The sequence below is a fragment of the Pristis pectinata genome, chromosome 9 (genome assembly GCF_009764475.1).
Source record: "Pristis pectinata isolate sPriPec2 chromosome 9, sPriPec2.1.pri, whole genome shotgun sequence".
Classification (NCBI taxonomy): Eukaryota; Metazoa; Chordata; class Chondrichthyes; order Rhinopristiformes; family Pristidae; genus Pristis; species Pristis pectinata.
Window position 1 is genome coordinate 27,321,764 of NC_067413.1, and position 18,635 is coordinate 27,340,398.

The window sequence follows — 18,635 nt, forward strand, 5'->3', positions numbered from 1 at the left end:
CACCAACACACAGACACACACACACTCACACACACACACACACTAGACACACATGCACACACACCAACACACACACTTTCTCACACACATACAAACACATTGATTGTCAGATTATTGAAAAGGTATGATTACATGATTGCACTGGAGAGGGTGCAGAGGAGACTCACAAGAATGTTGTTGCCTGGGGCAGAACTTTCCAGTTATCAGGAGAAAGAGGATGGGCTGGGTTTGTTTTCCTTGCAGCAGAGGAGGCTGAGATGGGACCTGATATGCAAAACTATGAGAGGCGCAGACAGGACGGGTCATAGGAAATATTTCCCCATTGCAGAGGTGTCCAAAACTAGAGGACATAGGTTTAGGATAATGGGTAAAACGTTTAGAGGGGGTATAAGGAAGACATTTTTCACTAGAGGATGGTTAGAATCTCATAGAGTCATAGAGTTATGCAGCATGGAAACAGGCCCTTCAGCCCAACACATCTGTGCCAACAAAGACTCCTTCCTGAATTAGTCCCATTTTCCTGCATTCGACCCATATCCCTCTAAACCTTAAATATTTATAACCCTGGCCAAATGTCCTTTAAATGCTGTAATTGCACTACTTCTACCAGCTCCTCTGGTAGCCTGTTCCATATACCCTCCACTCTCTGTGAAAAATGTGTTCCTCAAGTCCCCTTTAAGTCTTTCACCTTAAATCTGTACCCTCTAGTTTTAGACTGTGACCATTCACCTTATCTATGCCCCTCATGATCTTATATACCTCTGTAAGGTCACCCCTCAGCTTCCTATACCCCAGGGAAAACAGCCCCAGCCTATCCAATCTCTCCTCATACCCTAAGCCCTCCAGTCCTGTTAACATCCTTGTGAATCTTTACTGCACCCTTTCCAGCTTAATGACATTCTTCCTATAGCTCAGCAGCCAGAACTGCACACAATACTCCAGAAACGGTCTCACCAACGTCTCGTACAGATGTAATATGACGTCCTAATTCTTGTACTCAAGTGCAGCGCCTGAGTGGGTGGCAGAAACGGTGACTCTCTCAACATTTAAGAGGTATCTAAATGAGCATTTGAACCACCAAGGCATAGAAGTCTACAAACAAAGTGGTGGTAAATGGAACAACTATAGATAGGTACTTGACAGTCAACATGGATATGACAGGCCAAAAGGCCTGTATGCTCGCTGTCTGACTCTACAGCTGTATGGCTCGATACCTAATGGAACCTGCACATGGATGCCTGTGAGCATATATTTGCTTATACACAAACACACACAGGGGAACTCAGTCACAGATGTTTTCAACCACTGCCTTCTCCTGACCATCCTGTTCACCCTCAGAGTGAAGGAGGGTTTGGGGATAATGGGAAGGAGGCAGAGGGTGGGGATGTAAGTCAAGGGTCAGAGGGGAGGTGCCTGTAGCAGGGAAGGAAGGAGGTGCCAAGCAGCAGGCTCCAAAGGAGAAGATGCAGAGCGTAAGGCTTGGAGAGGGGCGGGGGGTATGGGGCTCTGAGAGAAGATGGGAAGAGCTTGCGCGCTGAGGTTAAGGGTGACACTGATAATTAGGGGAGGACTGAGATTTATAAATCACAATGAGAAAGAGAAAAGCAGTAGCAAGACAAGGAGAGAGGGAAAGAGAATCAGACAGTGTGGAGATCAGAGAAAGAGACAGGTGGTGATTGGGATAGATGGTAAGTGAAGTGATCTTATGAGAGACTTAGAGAGATGCAGAGAAACAGGGGACAAACCCATAGATAGAAAAGGGTAGAGAATGAGTGAGAACCACTGATAGAATGAATAAGATTTTGAGGAAGAAGTAAAGAACTGTCAAACTGTCTTTAAGGAGAATTAAAGAGAGACATTAAATAGATACTGTATGTACCACGTAGAGAGTACAAGGACAAATTCAGTGTCTGTAACCTTAAGGAGACTAAAGGCATTGTCTTACCTTCTCAAGCAAATAGTTGTTTATATGTCCACCAGTGGGGTCTCCTTTGAAGTCAAAGTTGATGTCCATGTACTTCCCAAAGCGGCTGGAGTTATCATTCCGATTTGTCTTTGCATTCCCAAAAGCTTCAAGGATGCAGTTTGATTTTAGCAATATGTTTTTCACACTTGAAATGTTCAGGGACAGGCAATGAAATAAACCGAGTACATGGTCAGATTAAAATGTTCTGCTTTGAAACTGCAAATAGCACAGTGGTAGTATCAACCTCAGAAACTGAGAATGAAGTTCTAAATATTCATTTCCCTTAAAGAAAATGTTCTCTGCAGTGGGAAGCTTCTTAGTTCATTGAGTCTTTACCCATCAATTAATTTTATTCATACTCTCTATCTGGGTGAAAATATAATGGAGGACAACCCCATTACTCTCCCAACAATCATGTATTTAAATAGTAACTTTAACATTGTGTAAAATCTCAAAGACCTTCGGAGGAATGTTAGCAGACAAAATCTGACAGAATTAAAGAAAACAAAAATGTTAAGTAGTGGGAATCTACAGTTCAGCCAAAGAATTGTACTAGGAATTCTGTGGCATTGCACAATATTTATGTGTGTTCCACAATATAATCTTAAAGAAAACAAAAGCATTACCAAATACTTTGTGTATCAGATGTCACTTCCAGAAATTAGATCTATCTATTACATGTGAATGACACACATATTCACACAGGCCACTGGGGATGCAGTATGGAATCAAGTGTCATGCAATGTTTGCTTTGATACTCTCTTTTCAGGTTGAAGACAGAACAATTCTACATAAGTGGCACCAAGGCTTGTTCTGCACACCATTTGACATGACTGAAATTGCCTGGCAACCTCCCAGTGTGTGTGTGGAGCAGGTGATTGGAGGATTGGAACAAACATCCGAACTTGGTACTCCTACAGTGAATATTCAATCGTGTTGCAGTACACTGTTGAATTTCCAGGCCTGTGTCCCTTGTTCACTGTCCTGTTTTCCCAGTCTTGACTCTAAATTCTGGAAGCTTCTCCCTAAACTTCTCCATGTTGTTACTGTCAAATTTAGTCTCATCATGTTCTGACATTAGATATTTGATTGCCCTATATGTTCAATATTTTTGCTGATTATTGTCACATTTACCAGAGAAGCTCACTAGCTGCTCCCTTTAGGTCCCTTCTCCGTAACCTTGCAAATTTTTCTTCGCTGTATATTTATCCAATTCCTTTTTGAAGGCACAGTGGAACCTGTCCCCATCTGCAGAGAGTGCATTTCAGATTCCAACAACATGCAGCGTAAAATAGTTTTCCTAACGTTAATCTTATTCCTCTTCCCTTTTATTTTTTACCGTGACATCTGGTCCACAACCCCTCCACCAAAGGGAATAGCCTCCCACAATCCACTTGGTCTCATTTTTTTTTACATATCAAATATCCCTCTGCCATCTCTTCTCAAAAGAAAACAGTTCCAGATTCTCAACTCCAGCCTTGTAATGGCAGTCCTTCATTCCCAGAACCATTCTCATAAATCTTTTCTGGACTCTCTCTCTCACATCTTTCCTATAATGAAGTGACCAAATAAAGTTGGCATAGCAACAGGGTATGTGGACTCACTCTTACCTCTCAACTTCCACTCTCTGACTGGGGTTGGTGATGGCAGCAATGTACTGCATTATGTATTTACTTGCCTCTGTCTTGCCAGCACCACTCTCACCTGAAAACAGGAACAAGGAAACATCCTGATCAATCCAGAATCTGCAGCATATCCAGTTAGTTTTAGTTTTCTTGAAATAAGCAACACAATGGAAGTCAGATGTCAGGACATTGCAAGATGCAAGATGGCACCGGAGCGTGCCAACTCGTTGCAATCTGCTCTCTGCAGATCCACTCATTTCTTTTACTATAATCGTTCTACACTTTTAAATCTAAATTCTAGGTCACTAACTATTACTAATAATGTTCTTTAAAATCTTCTTACAGGGCTGGCAATCTTCTGACCTCCAGGAACGACTGTGAAACAGACCCAACTCCCAGACCCCGATGGAAACAACCAGTGAGGCTAGGATGGACCTGTCCACATAGAAGACCTTGCACCTTACTGTCCCTGTAGCTGTGACACTTTACTCTGTATTCTGTTATTGTTTTTACCCTGTACTATCTCAATGCACTGTGCAATGAATTGATCTGTACGATCGGTATGCAAGACAAGTTTTTCACTATACCTCGGTACAAGTGACAATAATAAATCAATACCAATACCAATATAAAGACCTGTCAATCCAGGCTTGTGTCAACCTTACTCCAGTCAATAACATTCTCACTTTTGAGTCAGATGGTCGTGGGTTCATGAAGCCACATATTATATTTAATGCTCAAAATCCAGCCCAACATTTCTGCATAGTGTTTAGTGAGGCTCCGCCTGCCCTCTCATGTGTACGAAAAAGATCTTGTAACAGTCCACGGTATTAAAGGAATTGTGCCTGGGACAGCCATGTTTTTTTTTTCATTCATTCTTGAATTGTGCAGGTGGAGTCAAAGCTGACACTTACTTTCTTCTGGAAAGTCATTTGTTTCTTCATGTCAGAAGGCATTTAAGAGTCATAGACTAATGTGGGAGTAGAGTCACAGATTAGTCAGAGTGTCTGAAGACAACAGATTTCCTTTGTTGATACAGACCATCTGAGGAAAATGCAAGATGTATTATTTTAAAATAAATTTTCTACAATTGCTGGTATTGTTGTTGGCATTGGTATTGATTTATTATTGTCACATGTACAGAGATACCAAGATACAGTGAAAAACATTTGTTTGCATGCCATACATAAATACTTTGAGGTAGTATAAAGAAAAACAGAATGCAGAATGTAGTGTTACAGTTACGGAGAAAGTGCAGTGCAGGTAGACAGATACAGTGCAAGGGCCACGACGAGGTAGATTGGGAGATCAGTTGCACAAGAGAGGTCCATTCAAGAGTCTGATAAGAGTGGGATAGAAGCTGTCCCTCAGTCTGGTGGCAAGTGCTCTTAAGCTTTTGTACTTCTGCCTGACAAGAGAGGGGAGAAGAGAGAATGACTGGGCTGGGAGAGGTCCTTGAGTATGTTGGCTGCTTTCCCGAGGCAGCAGGTATATGTTAAGCATCCTGAATTCCCCTATGAGGATGATGGTGGTTCTCTGTGAACATTTAATGAGTGTGGTGAAGCTGCTCCCATAATTTGAGGTAAGGAATACAAGGAATTTTACCCAGTGACAGTGAATGAATGACAATGTATATCATAATATTGTGTAACTCATAGAGGAATGTGAAGAAAATGGTTTTCTCACGTGTTCTGTACTCTTACCTTTTTAGTGATGGAGGTCATGGATTTAGGAGGAAAAGATGCTTTGGGCTATTTTTACAAGTTTGATAATACCATCAGAAGAATTTTACCAGAATAAGGAGCATTTAAATGGAATATCTCTATTCTTCACTTCAATGCTGCCAATTCTCCAGTGTTATTTTGTCATGGATGAGGCTCTCAAGGGAAACAAGTTTAAAACAACCCTCCCTGTAGGTGCAGGATAAGCAGATCCAAATGCTTTAAAGAATGTTTAGTCCTCTACAGCCCTTTATACCCTCTCCCAATTCTTCACAATGCATTAGATCCTCATCTTGTCCATCCATCCTCCCAGGCTTTTCTTGCATTGAAATGTTAGCAGGTTGGGGCATTCATTCTCTGTTACCCTATTTGTCACACAGCTGACATTTTTTTGTGGTTGTCACACCCGATAGTTAAAATCTGATGATTTCCCCAGTGTCCTAACGGCAATATATCCTGCATATGGATACATTGGGCTCTCGTTTTTAATCAATGCAATGTATTCACTAATGCATTACAGTACAATACATATACATCAAAAGAGACAGTGTTTATATACAAGGCAAATGCACTTAATATTGAGCTTTCAAGTTCCCTCTATCAACTATATTCCAGTCAGTTGTGCAATTTTACAAAGTCAGCACATCATGTCTTTCCTACTAATTGAATCACCATATGTCCATACTTAGAGAACACTATATCCATGCATATAGACTACTCTGCATGTGTAAATGCCAATGGATTTATGCTGAATCAGTGAGAACATAGAGCAGTTGAGCACAGGAGTAGGGCCATCAGCCCAGAATATCTGCGCCAAACACGATGCCGAATTAAACCAGATCTCTTCTGCCTGTACATGATCCATTTCCCTCCATTTTCTGCATATTCATGTGTCTAACTTCTTAAATGCCACTATCGTATCTGCTTCCACCACTACCCTTGGCAGCCCGTTCCAAGCACCTACCACTCTCTGTGTAAGAAACTTGCCCAGCAAATCTCCTTTAAGCATTTTCCCCTCTCACCTTTAATGCATGTCCTCTAGTACTTGACATTTCTACCCTGGGAAAAAGATTCTTATTGTCTACCCTATCAATTCATGTCATCTCTGTCTTAAATGAGTGACCACCTGTTTTTAAATAATGACCCCTGCTTCTAGATTTTACCACAAGAAGAAACATTCTTCCTACATCCACTCAGTCAAGACCTCTCAGCAAAAGTATTGTATTCAGTTTTGGGCACTGCACTGTACTTTTTGGTCTTGAGGGGGTTTTGCACAGATCCAGGTTAAAGGTTAATCCAGGTTAATCCCTGTATTGGTTAAAGCTTTGTGAGGCCAGGTTGTATACACTTGGCTAATATTCCTTTAAGTATCAAAGGTTGAGTGTAATCTGAGTCTGAACTGAAGAGTTGAAGGCATGAAGATGCAAGAGACTGCAGATGCTGGAATCTAGAGCCACAAACAATTGGCTGGAGGAACTCAATAGGTCGAGCAGTATCTGTGGGGGGAAAGGAATTGCTGATCTTTCAGGTCAAGACACTGCATCAGGACTGAGAGGGAAGATCACCAGAATAAAGAGGAGAGGGGGAGTAGTGAGACAGTGGGCAGTAGGTTATTGGTGGGTTGAGGAGGGGTGAACGATGATGGGAAAATGGAGCCAGATAGGGGAGAGGTTGAGGTGGAGTTGGGTGACAGAGGTAGGTGGATGATAGTTGGAGGCAGAAAAAAGGCAGATGCAGCCAGATTGGTGTGGGGGGGGGGGGAGGTGAAGGTGGAGGTGGCTAGGACAGTGATAAGCAGGAACACCAAGCCTACAAGTGCAGGAATCTACTCAGTAAGGAAGGTGATAATGGGAACTATTAGGGGAGAGATAGGCAGATGGAACTAGATTGGTGGAGGGGGAGAATCCGGTGGGTAAAATGTAAGGGTGATAAATGGATGGAACTAGGAGGGGGAGAGGATTAAATTGGGTAATGTGGGCTGGAGGAAGGTATAGAAATGGCAACAAAGCTGGGAGGACCAGAGGTGGATCAGGAGGGGTGGGGGGAACACAGGAGGTAACGGTTGTCTGAAATTGGAAAATTCAGTGTTCATACCATTGACTTGTAGACTACCCAAGGGGTTGAAGACATGAGTTTGACATGAGTTATTGTAGTAGCTGGTGAATTTCCATTAATTATATACTCTGGAATTAAAAGTTAGTACCCACTGGGATTGTTGTAAAAGCCAATTTGACTTTACTGTCCTTTTGTGAAGGACGTCTTTCACCCTTACCTGGTTGAACTATACCCAGACCAAAATAACTTCCATTTAACAGCCCTCCGAAATCAGCCATCAGCATCACAGTTGCATAAAATCACTATGTTAAAACATAATGATAAAACCAAGTGAACCATCCTACATCAACAGGGATACTGCAAAGCTAGGCTTAGCCCAGCTGACCCTGTAAAATCCTCCTCATATATATCCAGCGATTGTGCCTGAATTGGGAGAGTTGTCCCACATATTAGTCAAGCAAAAGATGCCAACATCCCAGATTTTTCCATCATTATGTGTGGGCATATCCTCTTCCAGCAGCACAATATTTCCTGAGATAGGATATTCCCAGGGATAATGATGGTAGTGGTATTGTGGCCTGCAATCGGGAAGAAGTGGCCATGGGAGTCCTCAACCAAAGACCTCATAAAATCTCACAGAACCATATCAAACATATGCAAGGAAACCTTCTCTTCATTACCACTTACCACTTTCCCTCAGCTGATGAACAATACTCCTCCACGTTAAACAACACTTAGCAAAAGCCTAGGGAGCAGCAAGGGTATAGAATGTAGTCCAGGAGGAGGTTTACATTGCTCATTGTCAGTGGCTTATTGTATCCCTGCTGAATGAACTAGTTGAGTCCTGAAGGACATTTCTATCAGGTTGGGTATATGCCACATGGTGAGGAACTAATGTGAAGGTGAAAACTTCCTGATCTCATCCTCACCATTCTACCTCTTACAGAACAATCTGTCCATGACAATATTGGTAGTAATGCCCACTGCATGAGCCTTGTGTACACAAAACAGAAATAGAGAGTAGATCTTTTTTCAGGTGGCAGGTAGGGACTGGTGGGTGCCACAGGGATCAGTGCTTGGGCCCAGCCACTCACAATATATATCAAAAATTTGGATGAGGGAACTAAATTTAACTTAAGGTTGCAAATGACACAAATCTGGGATAGGTTGGTGGGAATATGAGCTCTAAGGAGAATGCAAAGGGACTCCAATGGGATTTAAGTAAGTTGGGGGAATGTATTGAAAATACATTTTAATGTGGACAAGTGTGAGGTTATCCGATTTGGTTCTAAAACCAGCAAGCGATTATCTGAATGGTGTTAAATCAGGAAAATGGAAGATGCAATGGATGTCCTTGTACACCAGGCACTGAAAGTAAGCATTCTGGTCCAGCAACGCAGTTAAGAAGGCAAGTAGCATGCTGGCCTTCATTGCAAAAGGATTTGAATGCAGGAGCAAGGATTTCCTACTCCACGTCAATAGGGTCTTGGTGAGAAAGTTTTGAGTGCATTTGGTCTAACCTGAGAAAAGTGGGAGTACAAAGGCTTACTAGACTCATTCCTGGGTTAGCAGGACTGAAATAGGGGTTGATTAGGTCTGCATTCACTCAAGTATTGAAGAATGAGAGGGAATCACAAAGAAATCCATCAAATTCTAACAGGACTAGACAGACTAAATGCAGACATTCCTGATGTCTGGAGATTCCAGAATCAGGGATCACAGCCTTCAAGAGATATAGGGTATACCATTTAGTTCTGAGTTCAGGAGAAATTTCTTCACTCAAAAATTGGTGAATCTGTGGAATTCTCGACCACAAAAGGTTGTGGAGGCCAAGTCATTGAAGATATTCAAGAAGGAGGTGGATATATTTCTTAGTGCTAAAGGGATTAGGGGATATGGGAGAAGGCAGGAGCAGGGCTCTGAAATGAAAATCAACCATGATTGTGTTGAATGGTGGAGCTGAACAAAAGGATCAAATGGGCAACTTCTGCTCCTGTTTTCATTATAAACCCTCATCCTAACACTGCAGACACCCTTTATCTTGTTGTGTGCATTACCATGGTGCTCAGAACAGATCTGGCAGCTCAAAACTGGGCATCCAAAAAGCATTGTGGGCCATCAGCAACAACTGAGCTACATTTGTAACTGCATGGCCTGGCATATCCCCAGCTCCACCACCAGCATCGCACCAGGGGTGCAAACCAGGCTCAATGAAGAGTGTGGAAGAACATGCCAGCTGGAGCATCACCAGACATATTCAGAGACAGGCTGCCAAACTGATGAAATCACAGCACAGAACATGCATACCAAGCCACAGAGTCATCATGCTATGGACAATTAAATTACCTCACGACCAATGGAGCAGATCAAAACCCTCCATGAATCGTACTATCTCTGAGGATGGTAGAGCACAGCACTTGAGTGCAAATGGTTGTACTAAAGGACTTGCAGCCACCTTCAGCCAGGATTGCTGAGTAGATGATCGACCCACTGCAGCAGGATGGAAGTCAGCTTTCAGCAGTTTGATTCAAATAAAATGGCATCTAGAATTGAATGAGACCACCAGAAGCAGCAGGGGCAAAGGGACCAGACAATATTCTGGCTGAAAGGCTGAAGATGTGTGCCAGATGTAGCTGTGCCTTTGGCCAAGCTGTTTCAGAACAGCTGGACCTATTGGCACTCCGAGGACAATGTGGAAAAATGTGCAGGTATCTCCTGACTACAAGAAGCAAGACAAAACTAATGAATGGGTGGGTTAAGGTACAGATCACCTGCATTGTAACAGAACAAGCTGGGGAAGTCAATGGCCTGGTCCTGTTTTTGTTGCCACAGAGTTTAAATTTTGCTTTACCCTCCTGTCCATCCCCAAAATCTCTCCCCCTCCCAACCCCTCTATGCTTTGTCTTGAATACCCAGTGGTTGACATTGATAAACTGAGTGATGTAGTAGTGAATGTTACTTTGTAACTTCATAAATCACATCAAGGGACGAATAATTCATGTTATTGGTACAAATACATCAATGATTTTAATACTTATGTCAGGAGTGTTACCCAATTTTTCTCAACTACTGAATTGCCACTGAGGGCACTTCCAAATAAATGTGAATATCTTATAAATAATATACTCTGGAAATCTATTTTAAAACCTCCCTGGTCTTACGTCTCTCACTTCCTGTATTCAAATAAACTATCCCATTAACAATAACTTTGGCCCAAATTACTTCGCTTCCATGCTATATCACACTTATCACACCTGCTCTTCCCTGTAACTGATGGTATAATGTGGATGTCCTTGGATATAACGTGATATTACCACATTCTTGGTTCTCACCTGATATTACAATGCAAGTGTCCTTTGATCTCCTCTTCATCGCTTTGTAAGCTGCATCTGCAATGGCGTACAAGTGTGGTGGTCTTTCATATAGCTCCCTTCCTTTGTAGTGCTCAATCACGTCTCTCCCATATAAATCAATCTGCTGATATGGATTTACTGAGACAACCACCTCTCCGATGTAGGTGTAGATTCTATTCTTATCAAACCTATGGGAGAGGAAAACAATAAAGTAACTTGATCCTTAATGATCTTTGTGGCAACAAATTCTCCTTTAAAGGTTTGCCCACCAATATAAGCTGCTTAGGATGTAAAAAAATAATAAAACCTTGTAAACCACATGCATTTAAGGTTCGAGCTTATCATTACATAAACATTACATCATAATTTATCTTGTCTCCACCTTCGTAGATCACAGGGTCAAGGATACTTGTTAAGATGGAAAGCTGTTTGGCCTACTTTAATAGACCCGTCAACCCTTCATTCTCTCCCTCCATCTATCTGTTAGTCAAATGACTTCATGGCTTAATTTTCACCACCCTTTCAAAAGTCCATTCCCAGCACTGACTGTCCTCTCCCTGACGAGCGAGTTCATATGTGCTGAAGCCATCTTTTACTAATTTGAACTCTTGACCATCTTGCACCATTTAATTTGGAGGAACATTCCATATTAATCTTGTCTCAGCCATCTAACCCTCTACACGATCAGTTCTTAGGTATCACCTTTGCAGGCTGAAAATTAAAATTCTCTCCAGCTCTTAATGTGCCACTGGGTTGGGGTCAGTATCCTAGAATGGATAAATGACTGATGACAAGACACAAATCAGAGTTGGAAATAAACTGGTCATTTTCATGGTAGCAGGCTCCTACTGGTGGAGTGCTTCAGGGACAAGTGCTGAGGCCCATTGTCTTTTACTGTCTATATTAATGGCTTTGATGAATGTACTAGGTGTAATGTATCCAGCTTTGCTGACAATATAATGTTCAGTGGAATCCAAGCTGTGAGGAGAATGCAAGTATTCTGCTAAAGAATACAGACTGGTTAAGTAACTGGACAAAAAGGTGTTTAATGGAGTTTGATGTGGGGAAATGTGAGGTAATTCACTTTAGTGGAAAAAAAAGAGAAAAACAAAATATTTTTCAAATTGTGAGAAGCCAGTAAATGTTTGTGTTTGGAGAGATTTGGGTGTTCTTGCTCATGAAACAGGGCAGGTTAACAAGAAGACACTTAGGAAGGCAGTTAGTGTGTTGTCTTTTATTGACTTGGGTTGCAATGCCAGGGATTGCAAGAGGAAGAAGTCCTTGATGCAATTCTACAGGGTTTTCATGAGATCACATTTGCACTACAGTGTGCATATTCAGTCCTTTTATTTAAAAAATGATACATTTGCTTTGGAAGAACTCATTGGTTTTCTTTGAGATGAAACTATGGAGGAGAGCAGTGGGCATGCATAAAAGTAAGGCAGCAGCCCGACAAAGCTGCAACATCTGATTACAAAGTAGCATACAAAATAGCAAAAACAATAGACCTGAGCAATACTACAGCAGACCAGCCTTTTGCAATCCTGTCTTGAATATTGGTGGATAATTAAACAATAATAGGAGGGTAAGGCTCCAAGAACATTCCCAACAGCAGCAATGGAAGGGTGCAGCACATGAATCCTAAAGACTACGCTGAAGCATTCTCAACATGTTCAACCAAAAATGCCAAGCAGATCACCCATTTTGATGTACTCCTGAGATCTGCACCATGATAGAACCTAGTTTTCAAAGAATTCATTTCACTCCATATGATACTTATATAGATGGTTTGGATGAAAATGTACAAGGCATGGTTAGTAAGTTTACAGATGACAGTCAAATAGGTGGTCTCATAGATAGTGAAGTAGGTTATCAAAAATTACAGGGGGTCTTAATCAGCTAGGTAATGGCAAATGGCATTCAATCCAGGAAGGTGTAATGTGTTGCATTTTGGGAAGTCAAACCAGAGTAGGACTTTCACAGTGAATGGTTGGGCCCTGGGGAGTGTTGTAGAACAGAGGAACCAAGTACAACTACATAGTTCCCTAAAAGTGGCATCACAGGTAGACAGGGTGGTGAAGAAGGCATTTGGCATGCTTGCCTTCATCAGTCAGGGCATTGTGTATAGGAGTTGGGAAATTATGTTGCAGATGTACAAGATATTGGCGAGGACGCACCTGGAGAATAGTGTACATTTTTGTAACCCTGTTTTAGGAAATACTTCATTAAGCTGAAAAGAGTGCAAAGGAGATTTGCAAGAATGTTACTCGAACTTGAGAGCCTGAGTTAGAGGGAGAGGTTGAGAGGCTCGAACTTTATTTATTGGAGCATAGGAAACTTAGGGGTGTCTTACAGAGGTGTATAACATCTTGAGGGACATAGATAGGGTGAATGCACACAGTCTTTTTCCCAGAGAAAGAGAATCAAAAGCTACAGAGCAAGGTTTAAGGTGAGAGGGGCAAGATTTAAAAGGGACCTGAGGGGCAACTTCTTCAGAGTGTGGTGCACATATGGAACGAGCTGCCAGAGGAAGTGGTTGAGGCAGGTACAATTATAATATTTGAAGGACAGTTGGACAGGTCCGTGGATAGCAAAGGTTTAGAAGGATATGGGCCAAATGCAGGCAAATGGGACTAGCTTAGATGGGCATCTTGGTTGCCATGGACAAGTTGGGCTAAAGAGCCTGTTTCCCTGCTGTATTACTCTATCACACTATGAGTCTATATCAAAAAACAGCTGAGAGCGCAAGGTAAAGCAATTACAATGGGAGCATACAACATCCTTGCTGTGGTACTGAAGACCTGTGTACAAGAACTAGCCATGTCTCTGGGCAAGATGTTTCAGTACAGTTACAACACTGGGGTCTACCTGCCAATGTGGAAATTTGCCCAGGTGTATTTTGTCCACAAAAAAACAGACATAGCAATCTGGCCAATTACCACCCTATCAATCTACTCTCATGTTGCTGTCTGTAAGGAGTTTATACATTCTCCCCATGTCGGTGTGGGATTCCTCCAGGTGCTCTGGGTAGGTTTACAATGGGCGGCACGGACTTGCTGGGCTGGAAGGGCCTGGTACCATGCTGTGTAAATAAAGTTTTAAAGTTTTTCAAACATAAACAAATTTATGGAAGGTGCCATCAATAACGGTGCCATTCATTTACCAATAACCTTTGCACCAAACCCCAGCTTGGGTTAAATTCCCCAGCTGTTATGATGGGATGCTGTGCCCCTGGATCAATGGAAAAGAACTCTGCTAGTCCAGTAACTTAACCACTATTCCACCTTAGGCCATGTCATGAGAGTACATACTTAAGTTTCTGGAGCAGAGTTTGAAACTGCATTTTGACTCAGAATCAATAAAGTAACTATGTGCCATGGTTAACATTTAAATGATCAATAAGCTCACTGGATTTCCCCGTTTAAACTAATTTCCCCAAGTAGATACTCAAGTATAATTTTAGCTGCCCTACAGTCTTTGATCTCCTGCCCTGTTGAGCAATATCTTGTCATATTCTCTTTTGGATTTGACTCAAAATGTGACGTATAATGGTCAGTCTGACTGTACCATTTCAGTGCTTCTCTTACACATCTCACATGTTCTTTATTGACTTAGTCTTGATCCAGAGAAAATCAGCATTGATCTCTTTTCAAGTTCCCCATTGTTTCACCCACTGGCTCCTCCCCATACCGGCACTCACCTCACTTTCAAATTTGCCAGGAATTCCTCAGTGGTGAGATTGTCCAATAAAACAAAGTCAGCTTTGCCATACTCCAAGCTCTCCTGCTCAGCCATTCTCTTTGAAAAGCAGGGTGTGAACCTGCTGCCTAGGAAGTGGTATGATCTCAGCTCTTGGCTTCTTCCTTTAAATGCAGTGGTAAGTGTGATAATCATCCGGAAGGCACCAAGTCTTAGATCAACTGGGAGGCTCCTCGCAAAGTCACAGTATGTGGTTACGTATTTCCCCTCAACCACCTTAAGTCACTGTCGTTTGACATGCATAAAACCTATTGAATCAGGAACTTAAAGCAATGCTAAAGTAAAGGGTTTTATTTTGTTTATGTAGGATTTTCATCGGGAAAGTTTAATATTCAACATTTCTTTCCCTTCAGCTACTTTGTTACCTTCTTATCATTCTTGCTTCTGAGTCAAACAGTTAGTAGTTCAGTGCCACATGTGAGTTTTGAGCACATAATTTAAGCAGGCACCTCAGTGCAGTACTGACAATGGGCGGGGCATTACCGAGGCAGCGGTGCACTTCAGAAGGGCCAATGCTGAAGGAGTGCTGCACTACGGGAGGGACAGTGCTGAGGTAGCGTGACTCCGTACGAGAAGCTGCACTGAGGGAGTGGAGCACAGTGGAAGGTGCTGTCTTCCAGATGAGTTCCATCTCCCCTCACAGTCAGACATCTAATAAGATCTCATATCACTATTATGAAGGAGAGCAGAGGAATTCTTCCAGTGATGTGGCCAAAAGTCATCTCTCAACCACCCTCACAGAAACAGATTATCCAGTCACTTATTTCACACTTGCTAGTGAGGCCTTATAATGTGCAAACTGGCATCTGCATGAGCTTATAATGGAAAAGTGAAAGTACTTCCAGAAGTACTAATTGTCTGTAAAGTTACTTCATTTAAAATGTTTCCTTCCTTATTTTTTCTCCTTCATTCTTTCCCTTTTTCTCTCCTCCTTTCTTCAGTCCCTATCTCTTGTCCTCACTTCCTCCATCCATCCCTTTCTCCCTTGCTCTCTTCCTCACTCCATCCCCTTTCTTTCCCTTTCTCTTTTGTACCCTTCCTTCCTCCTTAGCGCCTTAGCTTCCTATCTAACATTTTTTTTAAGTTTCTTACCTTTCCCCTAAAGGCACTTACCCTACTGTAAAGCTGAGGTAAAAGAGTTCAGATGTGAGTCACCCACTCAAACCAGACCTAATGCCACAGATAATGCAGCAAGTGCCACACTTCCAGTTAACCATGTGTAGACACACATGAATCAGGCAGTGCTCTGTAGACATGAAAACAAGAAATGCTGGAAACACCTAGCAGGTCAGGCAGCATTTGTGGAAAGAGAAGCAGAGTTAACATTTCAGGTCTGGGACCCTTCATCAGAACTGAGAAAGGAGTTCGCCTTTAGTTGCAGGGAGAGTGGAGGAGGAATGGATCGGACAAAGGGAATACCATCACAATAACCCTTGCCTCACCCTGTCAGAGCTTCCCCATTTGTCTTACCCCTCCCTTCCTGCAATTTAAAAGTTACTTGTTTTCACTCTTTCCAGTTCTGTCGAAGGGTCTTTGATCTGAAACATTAACTCTTTCTGGTTACACAGATCCTGCCTGAGGCTTTGAGTGTTGACAGCACTTCTTGTTTTAATGTAAGATCTCCAGCATCTGCAGCTTTTTGATTTTTATCTACAATGGTCTGCATGGAACGTCCTCAAGATCTGCGGGAGAAGGAGTTAGTGGATCCTGTGGGTTGGTACCCCAAGCAGACTGTCAAAATTATTTGGCAGAATGTCCTATCACCAATACTTTCAAACAAGTACCAAGACTATGCTTGGCCAGTGGTAATAAGGGCCTTGCTCAATCCTACCACATGCTGCCCTCAGGGTGGTTGTGATACAAATGAGATTAGTATCCATCTTTTTCTTGTATTTGTGTTTGCCAAGTATGTCTGGAGATGGATAATGGTTTATGTTGAGCCTCACCCAAGCAGCTGTGTAACACAGGATTCTGTGGTTTCCTTCTATTCATTCGAGGGATATGGGCTTTGCAGGCTGAGCCAGCATTTAATTCCCCTTCCCCGATTCCTGGTGAGAAGGTGGTGGTTGTTCTCAGAGATACAAGCTAAGACCAACACATTACTTCTAGGTGACCTCCAGTTTGGTGAAAGAGGTATTTTAGTCTGTCTGAAACTTGCTGATCTTCCAGTGCAGGAGCTGTCCCAACTAAATCATGGAGTCACAGAGTCATGCAGCATGGAAACAGGCCCTTTGGCCCGACAGGTCCATGTCGATTGTGTTGCCCAGTGAGCTAGTCCCATCTGCCTACTTTTAGCCCATAGCCCTCCAAACCTCACCTATCCATGTACTTATCTAGATGGCTTTTAAATGTTGCTAATGTGCCCGCCTCAGCCACCATTTCTGGCAGCCCATTCCAAATACCCACCATGCTTTGCATGAAGAAGCTGCCCCGATGTCCCTTTTAAATCTTTTGCCTCAGATCTTAAACCCATCTCCTCTGGTTTTTAGCACCCTCTCCCTGGGAAAAAGATTATGTGCTTTCACTCTGTTTAAGCCCCTTATGATGTTATATACCTCTATCATGTCACCCCTCAATCTCTTATGTTCCAGGGAATAAGGTCTTAGTCTTCGCAACCTCTCCTTGTAACTCAGGCCCCCAAGTCCAGGCAACATCCTGGTAAATCTTTTCTGCACTCTTTTGAGTTTAATAACATTTTTCTTATAACAGGGTGACCAAAACTGTACACAATACTCTAAGTGTGACCTCACCAACGTCTTATATAACTGCAACATAACTTCCCAACTCCTATACTCAATGCCCTGACTGATGAAGGCCAGTGTGCCAAATGCCTTCTTCACCACCCTATCTACCTGTGATGCTACTTTCAGTGAACTATGTACTTGCACTCATAAGTCCCTCTGTTGCATAACACTGCCCAGGTACCTAGCATTCATTGTACAAGTCCAACCCTGGTTTGATTTCCCAAAATGCAATACCTCACATTTATCTGGATTGAAGTCCATTTGCCAATTCTCAGCCAACATACCAAGCTGATCAAGATCCTCCTGTAATTTTTCATAACCTTCTACATAATCTACATCACCACCTATTATAGTATAATCCGCAAATTTACTAACCATGCCTTGTACATTCACATCCAAATCTGAGCAGAGAAGTGGTGGATGGAGTTTAATCCAGGCAAGTGTGAGGTGTTGCACTTTGGGAGGTAAAATGAAAGGAGAAAGTATACAGTTAATGGTAGGCCCCTCAATAGCATTGAGGTACAGAGGGACCTAGAGGTCCAGGTCCATAGTTCACTGAAAGTGGCTACGCAGAGGTGATAAAGAAGGTGTATGGCATGCTTGCCTTCATTGGTAGGGGTGTTGAGTATAAGAGTAAGGAAGTCATGCTGCAGCTGTATAAAACTTTAGTCAGACCACACATGGAGTATCGCGTGTAATTCTGGTCTCCCCGTTGTAGGAAGGATGTGGAGGTTGCGGAAAAGGTGCAGAAGACTTTTACCAGGATGCTTCCTGGATTTGAGTGTATGAGCTATAAAGACAGTTTGGACAAATTTAGGTTCTTCTCCTTGGAGTGTCGGAGGCTGAGGGGAAACCTGATGGAGGCTTTTAAAATATTGGAGACATATATAGGGTAGACAGTCAGAATTTGTTCCCCAGGGTAGAAATGTCAAACACCAGAGTACATGTTATTAAGGTTAGAGGGGGGAGGTTTAAAGGCAATGTGAAGAGCAGGTCCAGAATATTCTGAGGGGAGAGGGTGATTAACCAGAAGTCTTGGTACATGTAAGTACATGCTTTTAAGGTTAGGGGGGGAGGTTTAAAGGCGACGTGAGGAGCAGGTCCAGAATATTCTGAGGGCAGAGGGTGATCAGCTAGAAGTCTTGGTACATGTAGGTACCAATGACATAGGTAGAAAAAGAGAGGAGGTCCTGAAGGAAGATTACAAGGAGCTAGGAAGACAGTTCAGTAGCAGGACCTCCAGGGTAATAATCTCAGGATTACTACCTGTGCCACGTGCTAATGGAAGTAAGAATAAAAAGATCTGGCAGATGACTGTGTGGCTGAGTGACTGGTGCAGGGGGCAGGGCTTCAAATTTCTGGATCACTGGGACCTTTTTTGGGAGAGGTATGACCTATTCACAAAGGATGGG

The 18,635-nt window shown here is 42.5% G+C and overlaps 1 protein-coding gene across 1 annotated transcript in view; it reads right to left on the reverse strand.

Annotated features, from left to right (window-relative positions):
• Nucleotides 1-14,603, reverse strand: part of LOC127574216 (unconventional myosin-Id-like) — an 82,680-nt gene extending 68,077 nt beyond the window's left edge. The window contains exons 1-4 of the mRNA XM_052023027.1: nt 14,421-14,603; nt 10,700-10,908; nt 3,577-3,670; nt 1,946-2,111 (exon numbers count right to left, since the gene is read on the reverse strand). Coding sequence (XP_051878987.1) covers nt 1,946-2,111; nt 3,577-3,670; nt 10,700-10,908; nt 14,421-14,515 — 564 coding nt within the window. The 5' untranslated portion in view covers nt 14,516-14,603. The remainder of the gene's footprint in view (nt 1-1,945; nt 2,112-3,576; nt 3,671-10,699; nt 10,909-14,420) is intronic.
• Nucleotides 14,604-18,635: the final 4,032 nt, after the last annotated feature.